The sequence below is a fragment of the Catharus ustulatus genome, chromosome 6 (assembly GCF_009819885.2).
Source record: "Catharus ustulatus isolate bCatUst1 chromosome 6, bCatUst1.pri.v2, whole genome shotgun sequence".
Classification (NCBI taxonomy): domain Eukaryota; kingdom Metazoa; phylum Chordata; class Aves; order Passeriformes; family Turdidae; genus Catharus; species Catharus ustulatus.
The window spans coordinates 46,395,783-46,415,449 of NC_046226.1; the positions used below are offsets into that span (position 1 = coordinate 46,395,783).

General features: G+C 41.7%; 1 protein-coding gene across 8 annotated transcripts in view; it reads left to right on the forward strand.

Moving 5' to 3' along the window:
* The window catches only part of TSPAN4 (tetraspanin 4), a 414,148-nt gene that overhangs the window by 385,853 nt on the left and 8,628 nt on the right, over positions 1-19,667 (forward strand). For all 8 annotated transcript variants that reach the window (XR_004418137.2, XR_004418138.2, XM_033061612.1 and 5 more), the window contains 3 exons: positions 8,184-8,285; positions 14,829-14,960; positions 16,946-17,029. Coding sequence is in view for 6 of the 8 variants with exons in the window: in XM_033061612.1 (XP_032917503.1) it covers positions 8,184-8,285; positions 14,829-14,960; positions 16,946-17,029 (318 nt within the window). In the remaining 2 variants the exon portion in view is untranslated. The remainder of the gene's footprint in view (positions 1-8,183; positions 8,286-14,828; positions 14,961-16,945; positions 17,030-19,667) is intronic.

The window sequence follows — 19,667 nt, forward strand, 5'->3', positions numbered from 1 at the left end:
GGATCCTTCTCATTTTGCTTATCTGGGGTTATACTGATGACTGTTGAGGACAAATGAAAGTGATTATCTATTTTAAAATTTAAAAAGAAAACAAAAGGTAAAGAGACTGAATACAGATAACCGGGGAATATGCTCAGCATAGCTTTTGAAAGGAATGTTTGCCTTTGCGGCTGGCCTGGATTCAGCGTGGGTGGGATTTCAATACATGAGCACAGTTCAGAGGAGTCTTTACACCCTGGCACAGGTGTGGTCTTGTGACCACTAGAGACCAAGCCAAAATTACCATTAACAGGGCAGGAAGGAAAGGAGTGAATCAGGACCATTGTGTGGGGAAAGAGGATTGAAGTGGGTAGGAGGAGTGGTGCAGGAGGGAGGGAGGCGAGGGCTTTGAGGGTAGGTTGTGAGATCTGTGGAGCACGAGGCTGATGTGTGAAGGCAGAGGAGGCTTGCTGAGAGCAACAGTTGGTGGGAAATGTAACTGGAGAAAGGGAACAGAAGCTCTTTTGTGTCAGTCAGCTTTGGAGCAAGTATATGAAAAAAACCTGCTGCAAAGGGAGTTTGATTCTGGAAAAGAAATGGCACACTTAGACCACAATGACTCCCAGCTTTGCTGGTGTCACTGAAAAAAGGATGGGTATTCTTTTTTCCCAACCACCTTAATAATCTGAAGGAGACCCTATTTATGTGTAAACAAAAGTTTCCTTCTACAGAATCAGCATTGAATGCTTCTTAATTAGGTATGTCACAAAAACCATGCACTTCAGTGTTCGCTCACCTGAAATTAGTCCAACACAGTGGTGAGGCTTTTGTCACCAAAATCCATAATGGTTAAGAAGAATTGACTTAATAACATGGTAGTTGCTTTGCAGTGTCAGGCTTTTGAGTAAGCAATTGATCTGATTTACCTGCCTAGTTTTACCCAGCCCTTTCCTCGTGTCTGCTGCAGCATTTAAGAAGCAGCAAGCCAAGAATTCATATTTAAAGCTTTTATCCCTAGTTTCACTGAAAATAAAGAAGGTTGGGAGTTTTCTTAAAGAGTCTTGGACTGTCTCATTGGGAATTACCTGTGCTCAGGTGCCATACGGACAGACAACTTAAATACGGTGTTGGCTCTGCTACTGGCTTCATTCTCTAAATGAGCCAAGAAACTGCACAGCTGCAGCTTAACATTTTGAGCCTGTGTCTCTGAGCTTGTTATGATGTACTTTATTTAAACAAACCTGGGGACCTGACACACAAGTAATTCAGCTGTTGCTGTGCCTAAGAACAGATTATATGGCAGTGGCCTCTGGCTACAGAGCAGTGTATTTCCCCTTACACCAGCAATAATAGGAAGCTAAACAATGATAAAATGTCTGTCTCTCCCTTGGACTTCTAAAGGCATCATTTGGGCAAAATCAGGTGCAGTTTGCTGGAAACATTTGAATTTGCTCTTGCATGAAAAATGTTGAGTTGCAGAGTCTAGTGACTTGCCATCCTTGTGATCTCCTGTTTAGAACAGAGGAACTAAAGCTGCTGTGGCATTCATTGGCATTTGAATAGTATGAGAAGTACAGGGATGTTTTAGTGGCTTCTTTCCTGCAGCCTCAGCTGGTTGCTGATGCCTGCACTTGAGTTACAAGCAGGTGCTTGTGGGCAGAAGACAGTGACTGAAACTGCAGTAATTATTTGCACAAACCGTGGCCCCAGGACGCACTGGTTTGAAATACCCAAGTTCTTTGACATTATTACTTTCTTATTAAACACTATTGCAACTTCTTGGTTCTTGCCAGAGCACACAGAAGGAGACTCTTTCACTTAGTTTCACCAATTGCCTGCTCCAGGCCAGTACAAGATGTACTTGATCTTCCCTTTGCTTCCTGATGAACCTGTTTGATCTCTAAGTGCCAGGAAGGTTCCTCTCTCTCTCAGGTTAGAAACTCCATTCATCATCTCAGATTCTGTTCTAGTTTGGGTTTGGTATTCAAATGCCTACTGGAAGTTATTTATTATATTATTAACTTTATGGCATGACTAGAGTCAGGTTATTTTTGTTTTACAAATAGCTGAAACAAGAGAAACAATGACTTTTCAAGACTGTGTAGAGAGCCTATGGCACAGCTGAAAGGTCTTACCTCAGTTGATCTAAGCCAGTAGGTTTCAGAAACATTCATTCTCTCTGCTCCCAGACCATTTCCTTTGATCTTCTTTTCCTGTATTCTTTACTCTTCCGAAGTTACACAGCCAGTGCCAGTGCATGTCTCTTGGTATCAAACACCGCTGGAGCAATAAGTATTTCAACTAAATTATTAAGGTTTAGAAGATCCTTAAAGTGATGCCTGATGTTGGCTTTTGCAGTCAAGCTAGGAGAATTCACTACTAGAGGGTTTCTGGGTTAAAGGAAGCAATTACAAAAAAAAACCCACCCACAAAAGAAAACCCCTAAACATGAAGTCCTGAAGTTGCTTCACATTTGGGGAAAAAGCGAGGAAGGGAATCCCACAGTGCTGAGAGATGTGTTCTGGAGATGTGAAATGTTGATGATACCAGCAAGAAATGAGTGTATTGTCCCTTAACTGCTAAATACCACCAAAAATCATGCAGTATCTGTTATTTACTAAAATCTTTAAAATTCTTCTATTTATAGGCAGATGGTGTAAGGAAGATTTCGGTGGTGAGGAGAGCATTTATGGCTCTCAGCTTCTTATAGACAGGCTTGGGGACATCTCGTTTAAAACAAGTCTTACCTGGTGGTACAATCAATTTCATCTCTTCTTAGTAGGCAAAGGCTCCCACAAATGACCTTATAGATTAGGCACTTTCTGTTTGCATTCGATTTCCCACTGTCTGCTATTTGTAGAGAATGATTATCAAGGCATTAAATTAAAAGTTTTGCCCGGTGGGATACTATCGGATATTGTGTCATTTCCTTAGAGCCTCTCCTGTTCTGCTGGAGAGGCAGAGAGGTAGGGGAAGCAATCACCAGAAAGGTCAAGAATATTTGCTTACCTATATTGGAACACTGCTGAGAGGCTTTCTCCAGTTTAGGGGACTTTTTGGGTAGAAGTATTGTCCAGGTTGTGGTAGGAAAGCATTGAGGCTTGAAATTAAAAGTCTCCAGTTGCCTGCAGGTTAGAAAGCTGGGGATGCTGCTGGCAGCCTCTGGCCTTTTCCTGAAGGCTATGCCCAATCTAAGTGACATCTTATGCTTTCAACAAGTTCAAAAGGAGTTAATAAGGATCTCTCCAAAGTCTTCTTTTGACCTTTATTCCAGAGAACATTACAGCAAAGCCACCTTCCCTCTCAGTGTGCTGGGACAGGGAAAGAACTTAGTGTCTTCAGTATTGCTGGAGCTTCAGTTTGATCAAAGTTGTGCATCATATTAGCTGTAAATACTGATAATACCTGTGTTCTGCTCAGACACAATCCTCCTGTTTGCCCAAGATGTTTTGCTCAAAGCACTTCCTCCTGATTATCAGCAGCAAAATTACAGGACTGGGCTTCTCAGGGAACAGTATTTGTCTTCTGTTTCATGCCTTAATAGTAAGTACATAAACTCCAAAACCTTTCATTTAGACAGAGAGTGAGAAGTCTGTGAAACTACCCCCAGGAACTGAAAAGGCCCCTACAGTCTCCCATCTGTAAAACAGAGATGGAATTAATTATGGACCTGGGTGCTTGCAGTGCAGAATGTTCATGTAGTGCTTTCAGCATGTCTGTGCTAAGCAGGAGTTTGTTGTCGCTGTTGTTACACAGTTTTTATCTCATCCTCAATTATTCTTAGGTTGTCGTATTCAAGGAGACAAGGTGGAGTCTGACAGCCCCAGGTCCTCTTGAAGTGTGCTGGCTTCTCCAGCTGGGCTTGTCAGCCAGCCAGGCACAGTTCTGCTCAGAGGCTCTGGATTTCTGAGGCAATGAGGGGATAAAGCTGACAGTAAAAGCAGCCTTACATGTACATTGCTACAGCTTAAGTAGCTGTCTCAAGGGAATACAGATTAAGAAAGAACACTTAAATTTTGCCTGGATTTATATGCAGGCTGGAGTAAGATTTTTTTGGAGTAATGTTTTGTCCCAGCTGTAGTTTAGGTGAAGCTCAGATAGATCCCTGCCCATTCTCTCTAACTGCATCCAGCTTCCAGCCACTTTTTCCGACCTCTGTGGCAGGTTCTCTCCAGTCCTGCCAAATCTCTTGTAGCTTTCTCTTCTTCAGTTCAAATACTGAGTTTCCTTCATTGCCTGAAACTCTCTGCACATGACTTGTCCACCTTAGTTCAGAATATATATTTTTAGAAAGTCTGTAATAGGACAGTGAGAGATTTAAGAGCCCTATTAGGGCCTAATGGAAGTCAGTGAGAAAGTATTGCTGCTCTTTGCAGTAGGAAGAGAATCTTTCTTAGCTTAGAAAAAGTGCAGCAATATGCATGCCCTGCTCTGAGAAGTGCTTTTCTTGAAGGCATGGATTGCAGTGGATCACCACACTGGGGCACTTTGAACCTACCAGAAACACCACTGGAACCTGATGGGGCTGATAAGCATGGGCCAGGCTCCAGTGTGTCTGAACCCAGGGCTCACAGAATTCGCATGGATGGCGTGCCAGCTTCAAGCTTTCACCTCTCATCTGTTGACCAATAAATCCCAAGGAGGAAAAGAACTTTTCTCTTCTTCACCAACAGATTGATAAAAGGTTCTTGCTGCCAAATCTTTCAGAAACTCTTTCGTCTAAAGAAATCTCTGGTATTCCACATGTCTAAAAACAGGCACCTCATTTAGAGCAATAGTTTGCCTGCAGAGAGTTTTTGTTATTCTTCTTTGTGCTACTTCACTAGAGCTGTGATTTGTGAAGGGCCTGGCTCGTGTATGGAAGAATGCAGCAGATTCAAATTGCAGAATATTAAATATAATACTTCAGTCCTAATTTGAGATAGACATTTTGCCTGGCTGAGGACTGGTAGCTCAGAGATAAACAAGGGAAGCTGACAGATTGGTGAATATTGGGTAGGATCATTTGTCAGGAGATGTGATGAATCACTGTGGCGCAGCATTTCATTTTCAGAAAGATCATTTTCTGAAAAATTCAAATTAAAGGCAGAAGAGACAGCTGGGGGTGTTTTGGGAGTTTTCATTTAAATGAAACTTACAATTAGAATAAGGGCATATTGAAAAGTTCCTGTTATTCTAAAAATATTTTGAGGAAGGAAAAAAGTTGAGGTTAGAAAGAAAGAGGAGGACCTGGAAGAGAACTTGCCAGGTGTGCCCCACAAAAAGGCCTTGAGTTTTACTTACTTTACTCTCTAGTCAAAGCCAGTAGGAATCATATGTCTAGAGCTTCAAGCAGTGCTTCAGTTGGGGGAAAAATACCCATCTTACAACCTTGCACACAGGTTATTTGAGCAAAGGTCAATGTGCTTTTAATAGGACTGCATGCAGGGACTGAGCTCCTCACAGTGGGAACAAGAGCAGTGCTCCTGTTTAATTTGGTCTGGGCTCTTAGGAAGTCCAAGACTACATCAACACTGATTAATTCATGCACGGTAACACATTAATAACAAATGGAAACAGGGGAGACAGCATGGGGGGCATCCTGCTGGTACTTCAGCTGCAGACACAAGTGCCAGGAGGCCAAGGGCTGATCCCTGTTCCCCCTTTCTCCTGGAGCCCAGTGCCACTCACAAACTCAGTTATTCTGGACAAGGTTATTCCTAGGGTTTGATCAACACCTTTTTGACCCTAGTGTAAGCAAACAGAGGAGTGTGAATGCTTCAAGGAGTAGCTCTGTGACAAAGAGATTTAAATCAGCTGCTCTTCAGAGAGTAGCACGCTGTTGTTTGTACAGCACACTTGATTAGAAGGTCAGATGAAAACTTTAGTAAAGAAGAACTTTGTAAAATCTTATCTTTCCCATCACTAAAATCAATATAAAGTTCTCTTTGTGTGTATATGTGTAAAACTGGCATTTTCAGATGCCTTCCCTCTCAATGGACATGAAATAAAAAGGTAAAAAAAGTCTGGCAACACTGTTCCACAACATGTGTTTGCTTCTTTCAAAGTTGTAGCCTGTATAGAGAGGAGGGAGAGACAAGGAAATGAGACACACGTGTGGTATGAGAGTCTAAAAAAATGTACATCCTCTTCCAAGCAAGATTCAAGCAGGCACTTTATTTTTAAAACAACAAATAATGATGGGTCATACCATGTGCAGGACTTGATTTTGAGGCTTTTTGAAATAGCAGTGGGAAAACTGGTCACATAGCACCTGTTTTCTTGACTAATGCTCTGCTGGTTACTCAGTTTCTGAAATATGGAAATCTGATGCCAGCTGTGTTCCCAGTATAAAGGCATTCTTGCACTCTTTGTGCAGAAAAAGTGGTTAATTTTATGAGGAAGAGAGGCCTTGCTTTCATTTTGCCTTAACAAGTTGCTTGCTAGTGAGGCTTCTCCAGGTAGAAGGAAAAGCAGGAATGCTTGGTGACACAATCTCTTGAGACCATGTTAAAGCACACATGAACTAACAAAACTTTGCTCTTGATCTTCTCTGAATGTTAAGTTAATGAATTATCATTATGTTAGTGTCCATCTCAAACAGGATGTCAAGACTGCAAAGCAAAACTTGAGTGAGGAAATGCAAACTTTGCATTTTGCATCCTTTTATTAACATGGCATTTACCCTTTAGATACGAATCACTGCTCTCTCCTTTGTTCCATATTAGTGCTGATATGAACTTAAGGCTGGTGTGTAGCTCTCTCACTCTACAGGGCAGATATTCTCAGGTGAGATAAATAAATATTCAAAATAAACCTTTCCCTTTCATCTTCAAGGTAACAGATTGCCTAGCTGGATTTCTGTCCCCACCTGTCCTTCATTACCCTGTTCCTCTTCACCTCTGTCAGTTTCTGAATGAGTTTTTCAACAATTAATTTACCTCACTGCCTCTGTAGGACATTAACTAAATTTCCAAGCCTCTTTGAGACTGGCATCACAACCATGCCCTTCTGTCCTAATTGATGGCTCTGCTGGAGACCACAGCAGGTCCAGTTGAGACACAGGGAGCTGAGGGTAAGTGCAGAGCTGAAACGCAGTTCAATCTAATTCTTAAATGAATGCTAGGAATCCCCAGCACATCTAAGTTTATAGTTTATTGCCTGTAATTTTCTCAACTAATTCCAAATTTAATGACAGCTTTCAGCTTTGGTGTTCTGTTCTAATTAACGTACCAGTGACTGTATAATCTCTGTGTAAAGCCAAAAGCCGCTTACATGATAATTACAGAGGGATCACAGCACCTACTCTTCAAGGAAGGCATCTGTGAGAAAGGCCTTGCATGTTAGTTAAGGTGCTGAGATTAAGTTGTACTTAATCTTAACTTGTGCTCTTTCTTGTACTGCCTCAAAGCTCTTTTATTACTGGCTCAACATGATGCTGGTAAACTTTCGGGAGGGAAACAAAAGAACTGGACAGATAAGCACAGTCTTTTGCACTTACAGCAGTGGCTTCCTGGACATGATGAGCTTTTGATGTCATAGTGTTTTTGTAGAGTCGTATTGTTGAGTAACTTTATATTTTCCCCATAATAATTACGATGTAGTGGGTTGGAAATTTCCTCTTCTACACTATGCAAGATTCTATGCATCTACCTTCTTTGCAGCTGCAGTCAGAAAACAATTCTGACTGCACAAAGCAGAAGTAAAAGCCAAGTGTATGGCAGAAACAGAATACCTTTGCTACCTCTGTTAACTCAAAATTAGCATTGGTTGCATCATTTTACACACATAACCTCCCTGTTGGAATCATGAGTTCCAGAGGGGCAATCACTGGGGAATACACCATGTCTCTCTGTTTTCCAGTATGGAAGAGTACACATTAATGCACTTGGTCACAATTAAAGATACTAAGCTGAAAGGAAATGCTGTGTGTAGATGAATGTTTTCATAGATAGGCTTATTTACAAAAATGAGTGGTTAAACTGAGTCCAGTCTCTTGGTAGTTATGTGAGAAGGGGAAGGATGTATTAAAGGTCTCTGTGATGGGAAACAGGAACATAAACTCCTCAAGACGAACTCCTCATGTTATTTACAATGTGTTGGTTAAACTGTTATTCATTTCAGTACAGGACCATTGTCCAACATCTCCATGCTCTGTGCACTTTGATTCTGAAATGTGATACTCAGCAAATTTTGAGTTCTGTGTCTTTTATTGTTGGTTTTAGATCGACAAGTATGCTCAGCGGGACCTGAAGAAAGGACTTCACTTGTATGGGACAGATGGAAATATTGGCCTCACCAATGCATGGAGCATCATTCAAACAGATGTAAGTCTGAACTCTCTCTTTTACCTCCTCTTCTTTAACTTCTGGGTTCTGTAACAGCATGTTCTGGGTGTGAACCTAATCAAACCTCCAAATCCCAAGCCACTCTCTCCCACCTAGTCAGCATATTAGCAACTAAACTGTCTGCTTTGTGTAACAAGCAGCAATTTTTATTTATTTTTCCTTTGACAGGAAATATCTTCTTCCTTTTAGAAGGCTATATAAAGTTGATGCCTAAATATCATGCAGTTCTGGGCTATGTGGAGGGTGAAGGAGCTGGTCAGACAGGAAATAAGCAGTACCTTCTCTTTAAAGTCAAAGGGTGCCTTATGTTGGGATGAAGAGCAATAGCATGATAGCAAAGAACCTCTTCTACCACCTTCTCAGTTCTGTCCTGTCTCCTTTCACTGCTACTATTGTTCCCACTAATGAATCAAAATGGAAACAGACCATGTTTGCAACCTCCTCCTACAGTCAGTATGTTTTCCCCAGCAGAATTCAAACATCCTACATCACAGGTGGACTGGGAATTTTTTTTGCTGTGTTGTCACTGCTGTTCCTTTGTCCTCATTCTCTGACTGGCCTCTGCCAGTGTTCATCTGCTAAGCACTGGTGAACCTTGTAGCTGGCTTTCGCCTCCTATCCTTGTCTGAGGAAACACCATCACTGACAGTTCAGGTTTATTAGCTCTGTACTTCTTGTTTCATATTCAGTTCAGTCAGTTCTCCTGGGGATGATCTTTCTGATTTCACGTTCTCTGCTTCTTGAATGGAAAAGTGCTCCAGCTTTTCTTCTGCTTTAGGCAGAAGCACTTTGGCTTCACTCAAAAAATCTTGCATAGCTTCTCAGTTTCTCCTCCAGAGGTGCAAGTGTGGAACAGACAGGAGGGGTTTAGTCTTGCCTGATGTCTTAAATGGATCAAAGACAGTAACCTCTCCCAGTGCTCCCAAAGTTTCCTCTTGTGGACAATACAAGGTACCAGGAGCAACAGGCTGCTAAGAAATAATCTGAGAAATTAAACATTTGAGATCACTAACAGAACAGAAGAACTGATTGGCCAATCTCCAGATCTTTGGGTCTGCAGGACCTGTCAGTGTTGCCTGCAGTAGATTGCCTACAACACTCCTGTGTGTGAAAGACAAATAGCTCAGGTCCAGTAAACAAGCCAATTCCATTCCTGCATCTCAGCAACTGCATGTGGAAAGTTCTTTCAGCTGCCTTTAAAAGGCATCAGCATCTTGCAGTATTGCTAATAATTTCCTTTTCCAATACCTTTTCCTTTTTCCAATACAACAAATATGAGAAGGCATCAATTGCTGACAAGAGAAATGCATTTTGTGGTGCTAGCCCGAGAGAAGGCCATGTGAAATACAGATAAAATTTTTATTATCTTTGCTTATATCCAGCATATTAGAAAGTTTACTCTTTTAAAGTAACTTAATTATGTGTAATAAAAACTACTAATATTAAAATGTTTGCAGTAAGTATTAACCTGCTTTTAGTGACACCCCAAGAACTCTTAAAAGCATATAGCAAAGGTGGTGGAAAAAGCAGTTTTTGGAGGACTCATGGGATATAAATACCATACTTCTGCTCTCCTTTGTGTAAAATAGATTTAACAATATATGCAATGTCTAGTTCACATAGCATACTTTTTCAAAATCTTTACGAGTTGATTGGATTCAGAAAAGATGTCAAAGAATAATAAGAATTTCAGAAAGTGACATTATGGTGAGAAATTTTAAATATATAAACAGAGAAAGATTAAGTAGTGATTTGACTGCAGCCCTTAAAAAGAGAGCAGGAAGGAAAAAGGGTTATGAGAGAAGAGGGCTCTGTAATTGATCCAGGAGCTAAAAGCTTAAGTTAGATGTATCTGGTGGTAGGATGCCATTGTACAGCAGCACAGTAGATTCCTTTTTCTCTAAAGAATAAGAGCTGGCTTTTTGCCTAAAGGAAATGGTCATGTTCAGTGACCAGCTTGGGTTTGAGGCAGGACTCAATAGTCTGTGGTTTCTGTAGTGCTGCAGATCACAGTCATTTGTCCTGATAATTCCTTTGGTCTTGAAACCCATTATGGTTTAAAGAGTACCTTAAAAGTTTCAGATTAAACTCATGTTAGCTAACTCCCAGGAGCTCAAAAGATGACAAGAAAATGCCATCCCACAGGCTGTGTGCAGCCCAGGGGACATCACTCTCTCACGGCCATTGTGAAATTTCCATGTGCCAGCTTGGCAGTACCACAGTGTCAAAGTCATTGTGCTCCCCAAGCTGGCCACTCAGGAGAGCAGCAAAGAGCTCCCACAGATCCATTTTTGCCACTCTGCATAATTGGTTCTCACATGTATCTTTCAAAACTATGTGGGAATAGACTGTTGCAGAGGTGCAGCAAAGACAATCCCATCATGGTTAATTATGCAAAACACTTTGCAGTTGAATAGAGCTATCTAAATGCCAACTTGGGGGGTTTTTGTGTAATAATCATTATCTCTTACATCCCTAATCAGTAGAGTGTAATCACTGATTGGAGGACTAGGGAGATACAAGGGAATTTTGTGCAAGGGAAGTCCCAGCCCAGGCTTGCTGTTTGCATCCTGTCTCCTAAGGCTTTTAACAAAACCCACAGAAGAGCAACCACGTTGCCATACAGGTCAGTGTTGTTCCTCATGGGAGACATCAGTCACTGGTTAAGGCATGGGCTTTGTTGGTATGTGGATGGAAAACAGCAGCCTCACAAAAAAAATAGTGCCATGCAAAAAAACCATGACAGTAACAGAAATCATAATGAGCCTTTGTACCCTCTGCATATGCTCCTTTCTTTGTAAAAGTATTTTTCAGAGCCTGAGCAGTGGTTAAAGCAGTAGCTTAGACACTCTGGCATAGTTGTTAATTTTTCTCAAGATTTACTTAGATAGAGCTCATGTCCATCCTGCATTCATTAGGTACTACTGTGTATGGCAGCTTTGGCTGGAAAAAGGAGGAAAAAGTTTTTCCAAGGAACCACATTTAGATGGCCTTTGACTTCTCTGGGACTGGCCAGTAACAAATCAGAGGAGAGTTTTGACAGAGTGGGGATGCCCAGTGCACACAGTGAGTCATGATTGTGAGTGGTGATTGTCTAAGTGTGAAAGGCCTGAGCACCTTTTGAGGAAGGTTTTCTTTTCTGAAGCCTTTGTGCCTTGAGAAATGGTTTTCCTCTTTTTAACAGAAGCCTACCATTTCCAAGAAACTGGAAACAAGGAAAAAACAGGGCCTGTCTTTTAAGAGGAAGCTGCAGTTTTGGCTGATGCCTGAGATGTTCAAGTTACCAGTGAAGGAGTTGGGTTAAGCTGCAAACCTGTAAAGTGTATGAGAGGAAAGGCAGTGGACTCATTTTGCAGTCCTAGTAAGCCTCTAGGTCAGGGAGCTGTTTCAAATCAGAACATTCTATTGATTTCTTTTTAATACCTTCAGCTAACCAAACTCTCAGCCTTTCTCAATAGCGTTTCAAACCTTAAAAGGATCAGAAACACAAGCAGATGAATTCTGTGTGTCATGACTGAAGACTATGAAAGCTTACAAAGTGATTCTCAAACATGACTAAAATTCTGATGGTTCAGGAGGTAAGTTACCCTGAACTGCATTAAACTCCTTACCCACCAGGACTGGTTAAAGTCACAGGTGGAGATCATTAGAAAATGAGAAACAGGCATTAATTTTTAAAATGTTGCTTCATTCCCAACATCTTTGTGATCAATATTTGAGCACTTCTACTTTTAACTAACCAGGCAGTAATTCGAGAGGCATGCAGAAAACCTATTAGCTTCACTAAAGGGAGCAAATTCAGCTCACTTTTGCTGCTGTGTAATGCCTTTTCATGTTTATTTAGACCACTGTAACTGAGAAGAAATTTGACCCATCTCCCTCAACAATTTGGCTGCTCAGCTGCATCAGCCTGGGATAAATCAGTTGCTTGTCACATGATCCAAAATCACTCCTGCACTCTCTCTTTTTTACTTGGACATCCATAGTGAAGTCTCTGAGTTTATTGAGTTTTCAGCTTATCTGCCTTTCTGCAGCCCTTTGCTGAATCTGTACTGGTGACCCATTTCGATCCCACTGCTGCTCATTTCCTTGTTCCTGCATCTTTGACCATGGATCAGTGTCCCTGGCTCCCTAGAGATGCCGGTCACAGGATTTGGCCTTTACTGAGCAGTGTTCTCTCACTTGCTTCTGCATTCCCAGATGTCTGTGGTGTTAGAACTCTGCTGTATTCATCACCTCCTCTTGAGTAGGGCTATGGATCATCCACTGCTTAATCCCATTGCTCATCCTCCCTTTGTCTTCCAAAGATATTTCTTCCAGTCGTAGTTACAGACATTTCCTGCAGTCCCAAGACCATTGATTCTGGGTTATATCCTTTATTTATACCTTGAACTTCTCTTAGCCCATTCTCCCATTTCTGTGTCTGCTGTGCTCTTGTACAGACAATCTGTGTGGGCAGGCAGTTTGTGTCCAACAGCAGCTCATCTTTGCAACTCTATCCCTTTCTAGTCTCACCTTGTGGTTTACCTTTGGAGTCCCAATCCTAGCTCATGGCCTCACCACCTCCTGCTTTACAGGCTCCATAGGAGCAGCTGTCCTCAACCTCTTAGTGAGCTCTTGGCTACAAAACCCGTGCTTCATCTTCATCTCCTTAGTCTGTCAGCCTGACACCTTCAGCCATGCATTATTATGGGGAGAAGGAGTCTGGTTCTGATTCATGCAAACTTGTGTCACTTGTGTTTGGCCAGAACATCACTCAAATGTCTCAGCCCTTACCACTGCACACTCTACATCACAGATGAGCCACATTTTTAAGGCTTGCTGTTTACAAGCTGTCACTTCTCACTGTCTATCAAAGAGCTGCCTCCTGACTCTAATGATGACAGCCTGCAAGACCTTCTTCTTGCTAGATTTCCAAATAAACCAGCCTTCTTCAAATGCATGCCATGTATTCCAGGCTGCTCCTACCCACTTTTGGGACCTGTTACACATGGACCTCCTGTTTTCTGTGCAGGAACATAGAGGAAAAAAAAGAAAGGCACAAACTTTTTTCTAGTTTCATGTCAGTTTTTAGAAAATGAAGCCTGTAAACTTACAAATCAAACATTTGCAAGTGGAGGACTGAGTCCTGCCACAGACCGAATCAAAATTCAGACCAGAAGCTTGGAGGGATAGATGTTAGTCCAGGAAAGTTTTCTGACTTTTTCTTGACAGAAGAAAAACTCCGCTGTGAGCACTGTGAAATGTCTCTATCAAGGAGTACTTTCTGAGTGCTTGAAGCATCATATGATGCATGAGCGTGTGACACCTCTGCCCTCTATGGGTTTGGAGTGGCACATTTTGTGTGTGCAACAAGACCTGAACACTGCAACTCTACTGCAGACTGAACTCTACAACTATTACATAGCAAAGGAAAACTCTCCCTCAACCAGTGTAAACATCAAGATCTCAGTTAGGTCTTTGGCCCTGGTGATGCAGATGTCTGCATGATCATGAGTCTCTCAGAAACAAGAAAAGTGGTCTCTATAGGGATGTAAAATACTCTTCAGGCTTATAAAAAACCACATCTAAAAAAAATATAAGATCTTGTTTGGGACTATGTAGGTGGCTGGCATAGCCCTGAAAAAGTGTGAGGTACTGTAAATAGCAGAGAGCAGTTCTGCAGTCCAGTGTTGTCTTGTTTTACTCAGTGATGCTGAAGTCTAAATACCAACAAATTCATACTTTTGCATAGGGGTGACAGATGGTGTATACATCTATATGATAACGAGTCCTAGCTTATTTCCTATCATAGGAATATACCAGTTCCCAAGGGGAAGATGGCCACAGAGCCATTCCCTGTACCAATGTGTGTTTCTGTACCTTTCATCCCACTATCAAAGTCAAACAGACCTTCTGAATTAGCAGTGTTGTGATCTCTGCACTCAGTGTGTCATTGTAGGCAGACGCTTAAGGCACAGCTATTAGAGCAGCATCAGATGATGACATTAAAGAACTGCACCACAGAGAGAAGAGGAGAAAATACATCTTTTGCTGACTGGCAAAGACTTTCAAAGGTGATGAGTAATTAACAGCTTAGTGAGAAATTCACCTTGTTTACTTCAATCATGATCCCAGAAGTAGTGTGCTGTAGAGATCCCAGTATCTTCATCTCTTGGGTGCTGTACCTGTTTCTTTTTTCCTGACAAGCTGCAAACAACTGTTATAATTCTGGTCAGTCAATAACTTAATCTCAGTACTTGATACTTCAGTTCCTGCAGTATCCTCCTGTTGCAAATAGGGGCCTTTGCTTCTTGCATCAACATTAACTGCATACAGGGCCATATTTAAACGTAATACAAGAGTGGAGAAAAGGGTCTGTTTGGGTAGAGCTGAGGGAGTACTGTATTACTTTAAAATTTCAAGCCTCAGCTGGTGTAATCAAAATGCACTGAGTGTCAGGCTCCAGGAGGCAAAGTCAGAACAGGCAGAAGTCAGTGACGGATCACGCTTATGGTATCACCTCGGTTCATCTTTTTCCAGTTCAGATGCTGTGGAGTCTCCAACTACACGGACTGGTTCGAAGTGTACAACACAACCCGGGTGCCAGACTCCTGCTGCTTAGAATTCAGTGAGAATTGTGGGCTCCATTCCCCAGGGACCTGGTGGAAAGCGGTGAGTAGCTCTGCAGCACATGGCAGCAGCTGCCTTGCAGCCCAGGTGAAGGGCAGGCAGGTAGGCATTTGCAGGGCTGCACAGATGATAAGATGTGCACCTCATTCATCTATCCTAATTCACTTTTCATCAGGTGCTTTCAGAAGGCTCCTGTTGAGCTTGGCCTTTGACTTCCAATGAAACCCCCTATTTAGTTATTTTTATGAGCTGGTTTCCTTTCAGTAGGTTCTAAGCTGTGGTTTCACATTGCAGACAGGTCCATTCCAGCACTGATCTGCAGCACAGACTACTGACATCTAGCAAGGAAATGGCAGGAATGTCCTTTTTAGTGTCCCACCTGCTGGAGTCAGGTAGCAATAAAGGCACACACAGGCCCTGCAGCAGCAGCCATAGCTTATCACAGCCCAGGCAGTCCTGAGGCAAGACGACTGTGAGAGTCTTGAGCACTCTTCTCCCACCAGGAGCTCTCATTCAGGGGTTCCACCGCACAGAAGAGTGGGAACTGTTCTGCTGAGCTGCCAGAACCTTTTTTTTTTATTGAGTTTCTGCACTTGCCTGTAATCAAATTCAAAACTCCTTGGGATAATTTCCCTACAATGGCCTCAGCAAGATCATTCTGGAACAGATAGTCAGAGCCTAAATATGTCTCTGAAATTAACTCAGCAATTCTTTGTACTAATTACAGGTAGTGCAATTACACAGGAGGGGTGTGGAGTAAGGCCACCTGATGAAGTGGAATTATAACTTCAGTTTTGCTGTTCTAATGGTTTGTGAAGACAATGAGTAAAGCTCTCTTGGCCACTTTCTAGTGAGATTTCATATGCATGAGTTGGTACTCACAGAGGCTGAGTTCACATCAAACACAGCTTCCTTATACTTCTTGAATAGCTTCAGGTAATTTTTTTAATTTAAGGACTGAAAAGTTCTTCTGTTTTATTCAGGATAGCAAGAAAAGCAGTGCAGGTTAACCCTCTAGCTTCTGATGGGCATTAATACATAGGTAAAAACCCCTAACTAAAGGCTGAACAATTCTTGGCCATGAACATTTACCAGACAAAGGGGCACTGTTTTTGCACAAGGTTGTTTTGCAGACATCATTATTTAAAGAAAGGTTTCACTTGGGCCAATTTCACCCTCCCCAAAACTGGACTAGTAGTACAAGGCTACAGCTACTGGAGAATTTAAAGCAGGAAGAAAATAATGGAGAAGTGCAGTCTGAAATTACGGAAAATGGTATGAAATGGGCCCATGTGCAGCAGGAGCAGCTACTGAGCCACTCACTCTGGGTCTGTTTGGTTTCATGTATCTGTATGTATTATAAAAAGTGTTTATTTCCCTGAAATGTGGAGAAAATGAAAGCCTCATTGTAAGGTTCTAGCTGCTTCTGGTTGAGTTTTAGAGGGCAAAGAGGACCCAAAGCCAGGGTTTGTTTATTTGCTCTAATAGTAATAGCCAGCTGGCTACTAAGCCCCACACAGCTGCCTGCTCACTTTCACACCAGTGGGATCAAGGGGAGAAGCAGAAAAGTAGAAGTGAGAAAAGAGTGGGTTGAGATAAAGACAGTTCAATAGGGAAACCAAAAACCATGCTCTGTGTAACCTCTGCTCAATGATAACAAAAGTATCTCCAGATTATCAACCTTGTGTTCAGGACAAATCCAAAACCCAGCCCCATACCCACCACTGGGAAGAGAATTAACTCTACCCCAGTCAAAACCAACACAGTATTTTTAGTTACTGACTGAATTTACATGGAGCAGTGCTCATGCAGCATTTTAGAGGTTTTTTTTTTTGTGTCACTGGGATTAGTACTCCATGTTCAACCTTCAACCCAAAAACACATTGTAGTTGCTCCAGCACTGAAATGATAATCCAGGCTACATAGCAGCTAGGTCAGATCCATTTTTTTTCTGGCTGTATATTCCCAGGAGAGTAGAGCTGTATTTATGGCTAATACAATATTCTTCGTTTGTTGGTTTTTTTTAGCCTTGCTATGAAACTGTGAAAATATGGCTCCAGGAAAACTTGCTGGCAGTGGGAATCTTTGGATTGTGCACAGCTATGGTGCAGGTACAGTTTAATATCAATTTTCAAATCCTAACTAATTGTAAATAACCGAGTAACCATAGATTCAGATATATACTCTGCTTAAGCACGTTTTAATAATTTTGCATGATGGTAAAGAAAAATTCTGCAAGATTTAAGCACTTTATGTTTTAGTTTAGTTAAAACACTGTGTACAAGGCGCAGAACTAGGAATACTGCACAGTGTTTTATGATGCACTACAAAGAGCTGGCACTTTATCAAGTGGTTTATCTAAGACTGAAGCTGGACGTGGGAGGGGAGACAAGACTCCAGACACCTAGTCAGGGTAGGATGAACAGTCTTTAGGGTGCCTGTATTTGTCCAGTTATTCTCCAGAGAGGACTTAGGCTAAATATCCAACTTCAGCATAATCTAGAGGCAGCTTACGTCTTCAGCCTCATCCCTCAGGCCAGGGAAAATTACAAATCAGGATGTGGTGCCCAATTAGTCAACCCTGCCAATAAACCTATGCTCCCTTGCTATAATGGCAGGGAAACTCAGTGGATATGATTGGCATAGACTTGCCTATCAGATCTTTGAATTGCAGTGCTTTCCACTGTGACTTTAGTCAGAGAAGAATCTGTTGTTCACCACTTTGTCTCTTAGGTGAGTGTGGCTCTAACCTCACCTGCTGTGGTTGTGCCAGTCTAAGCACCAGTGGCACAGCCTGAGGATACACAGGTGAAAGTTGTGCTGAAGTTCAGGCTGGTTCAAAGTCCCTTTTCTAAATTCAGTGAAGATCTAGCTTTATTTTCCAGCTCCCCCTCTCTCACACTCAACATTGAAGCACAAAGGATGGCATTGCTAAGCTAATTAACACTATATAACTGCAGATTAAGCCATGGTTGTTTGGTTTGGTTGGGGTTGTTGGTTTTTTATTTTATTTTGCCTGGTATGCCACTAGCAGCAGCAAGAGACAGCCTGGGATCAGTATTCTACTCACATTCCCACTAATGACAGATTAGGCAGAATGGCACATATCTTACTCTCTCATATGTCGTGTATTGGCTGCAACTTATTAATGCAAATGCCTGATGCCTCACAGGCCCAAATTCAATAGAGTTTAGAGTTTTGGGGTTTGTTCCAGTATAGTAAGCAGATAGGCTTGGAGAAAAAAAGCACAAGATCATATGGCAGACAGATAATTTATGACTGTTGTTAATATATTACCATAATTTAAAAAACAAACCAGCTTTTGAGCATCCGTTCAGCATTTAGGGTATCTTTAAAGGATACACTAAAAACCCCCAGCAGCCCATGGTCAGAGTCCTTCTCATAAATACCCTAAATATAATAAAGTTCTAATACAATACTATCTTTCTGACAGAAAGACACTGCTAGCTTGCATGGAAGGAAACACTTCAGACAATTTAAAAATGCAAATTCATATTCCTAATAAATCCTGTGCAGTGCAGGGAAAACACCTCAGAACACAACAGATTTTCAGTCTGCCTTCCAGCTGCCTGGTGTGATTGAATGTACCTGATGACAAAAAGTTTCTGTGCACTGTCATCTAAAATGAGCTGGGCTTCCTCTCTTGCTGCTGTTTCAGTTTTGTTCTTGCCCATAGCATGTGACAGTTTTTCATGTTAAGCATCTTATAGAATCATACAGTGACATAATTTGAAGGACATGCAGCACATGCAACAGAAGACTCTTCCTCAGTTGTGCATGCTTCAAATTATAAACCAAATGCAGCCATCACTGCTTTGTTACATAGCTGTCCCTGAAGGTGTTCCTTTGCCAGGAAGCAGAAGGCAGAGTTCAGGGATACTTCCAAAAGGCCAGTGCTTGCTATAAACAGCACATCAAAACCTAATAATTGTTTTCACTGTGGAAGAGTGAGCCTTGAGAAAGTAACAATATTATAACCATTTTTTTCTTCATAAATATAATTGTGTGTGTATTCATATATTCTTTCAAAGTACTCATAAACAGGTCAAATTAAGTGCTTAAAACAGAATTCATACCCTAACATTTTCTACCTGTCAGACCTTAATTTCAGTGACAACTCTTACAGTGGTCTTGCAGAGGGAAAGTAACAAGCACTTAGTACAGTCATATAAGTACTCAGCTGGAAGGAAAATAAGACTCTCTCCCCCATCCCCTTTTGATGAAGTAATCTACCAGAGGCAGCACAACAACAGGTCAGTGCTTGGCTGGGAGAAGAATCCCTACCTCCCTGCTGCTTCTCTTGAATAGGCTGAGTAGAAAAACACATGCATTGTTGATGAGGCATTGATGGCCATGATTAATGCATGTTCAGTCTCCAGTGATTCCCCCACAGGGATCTGTGCACACATACACTTGGAAAAGTAAAGTACAGTCAAGTAAACCACAGCATCCTTAGGGCCAGGGATTAAGCCAGTGTCTTTTAAAACAGCAGTTACAGGGACACCCACAGAATACCCACACAGTTGGGGATTGCTACTATAAAATATTTTCAAGCAAAAGGCATCTAAATTTTTTTCAGTATTCCTCTTCTCAGTATCTGGTGGCTGCTCTTGATGGAGAAATCAACTCTCCCCTGCTCCCACTGTTCATTCTGTAAGGCAACAATACAGATAAGGACAAAAGGCAGACATACTCTAGGAACAGAGCAAGAACATGAACAGGCAGGAA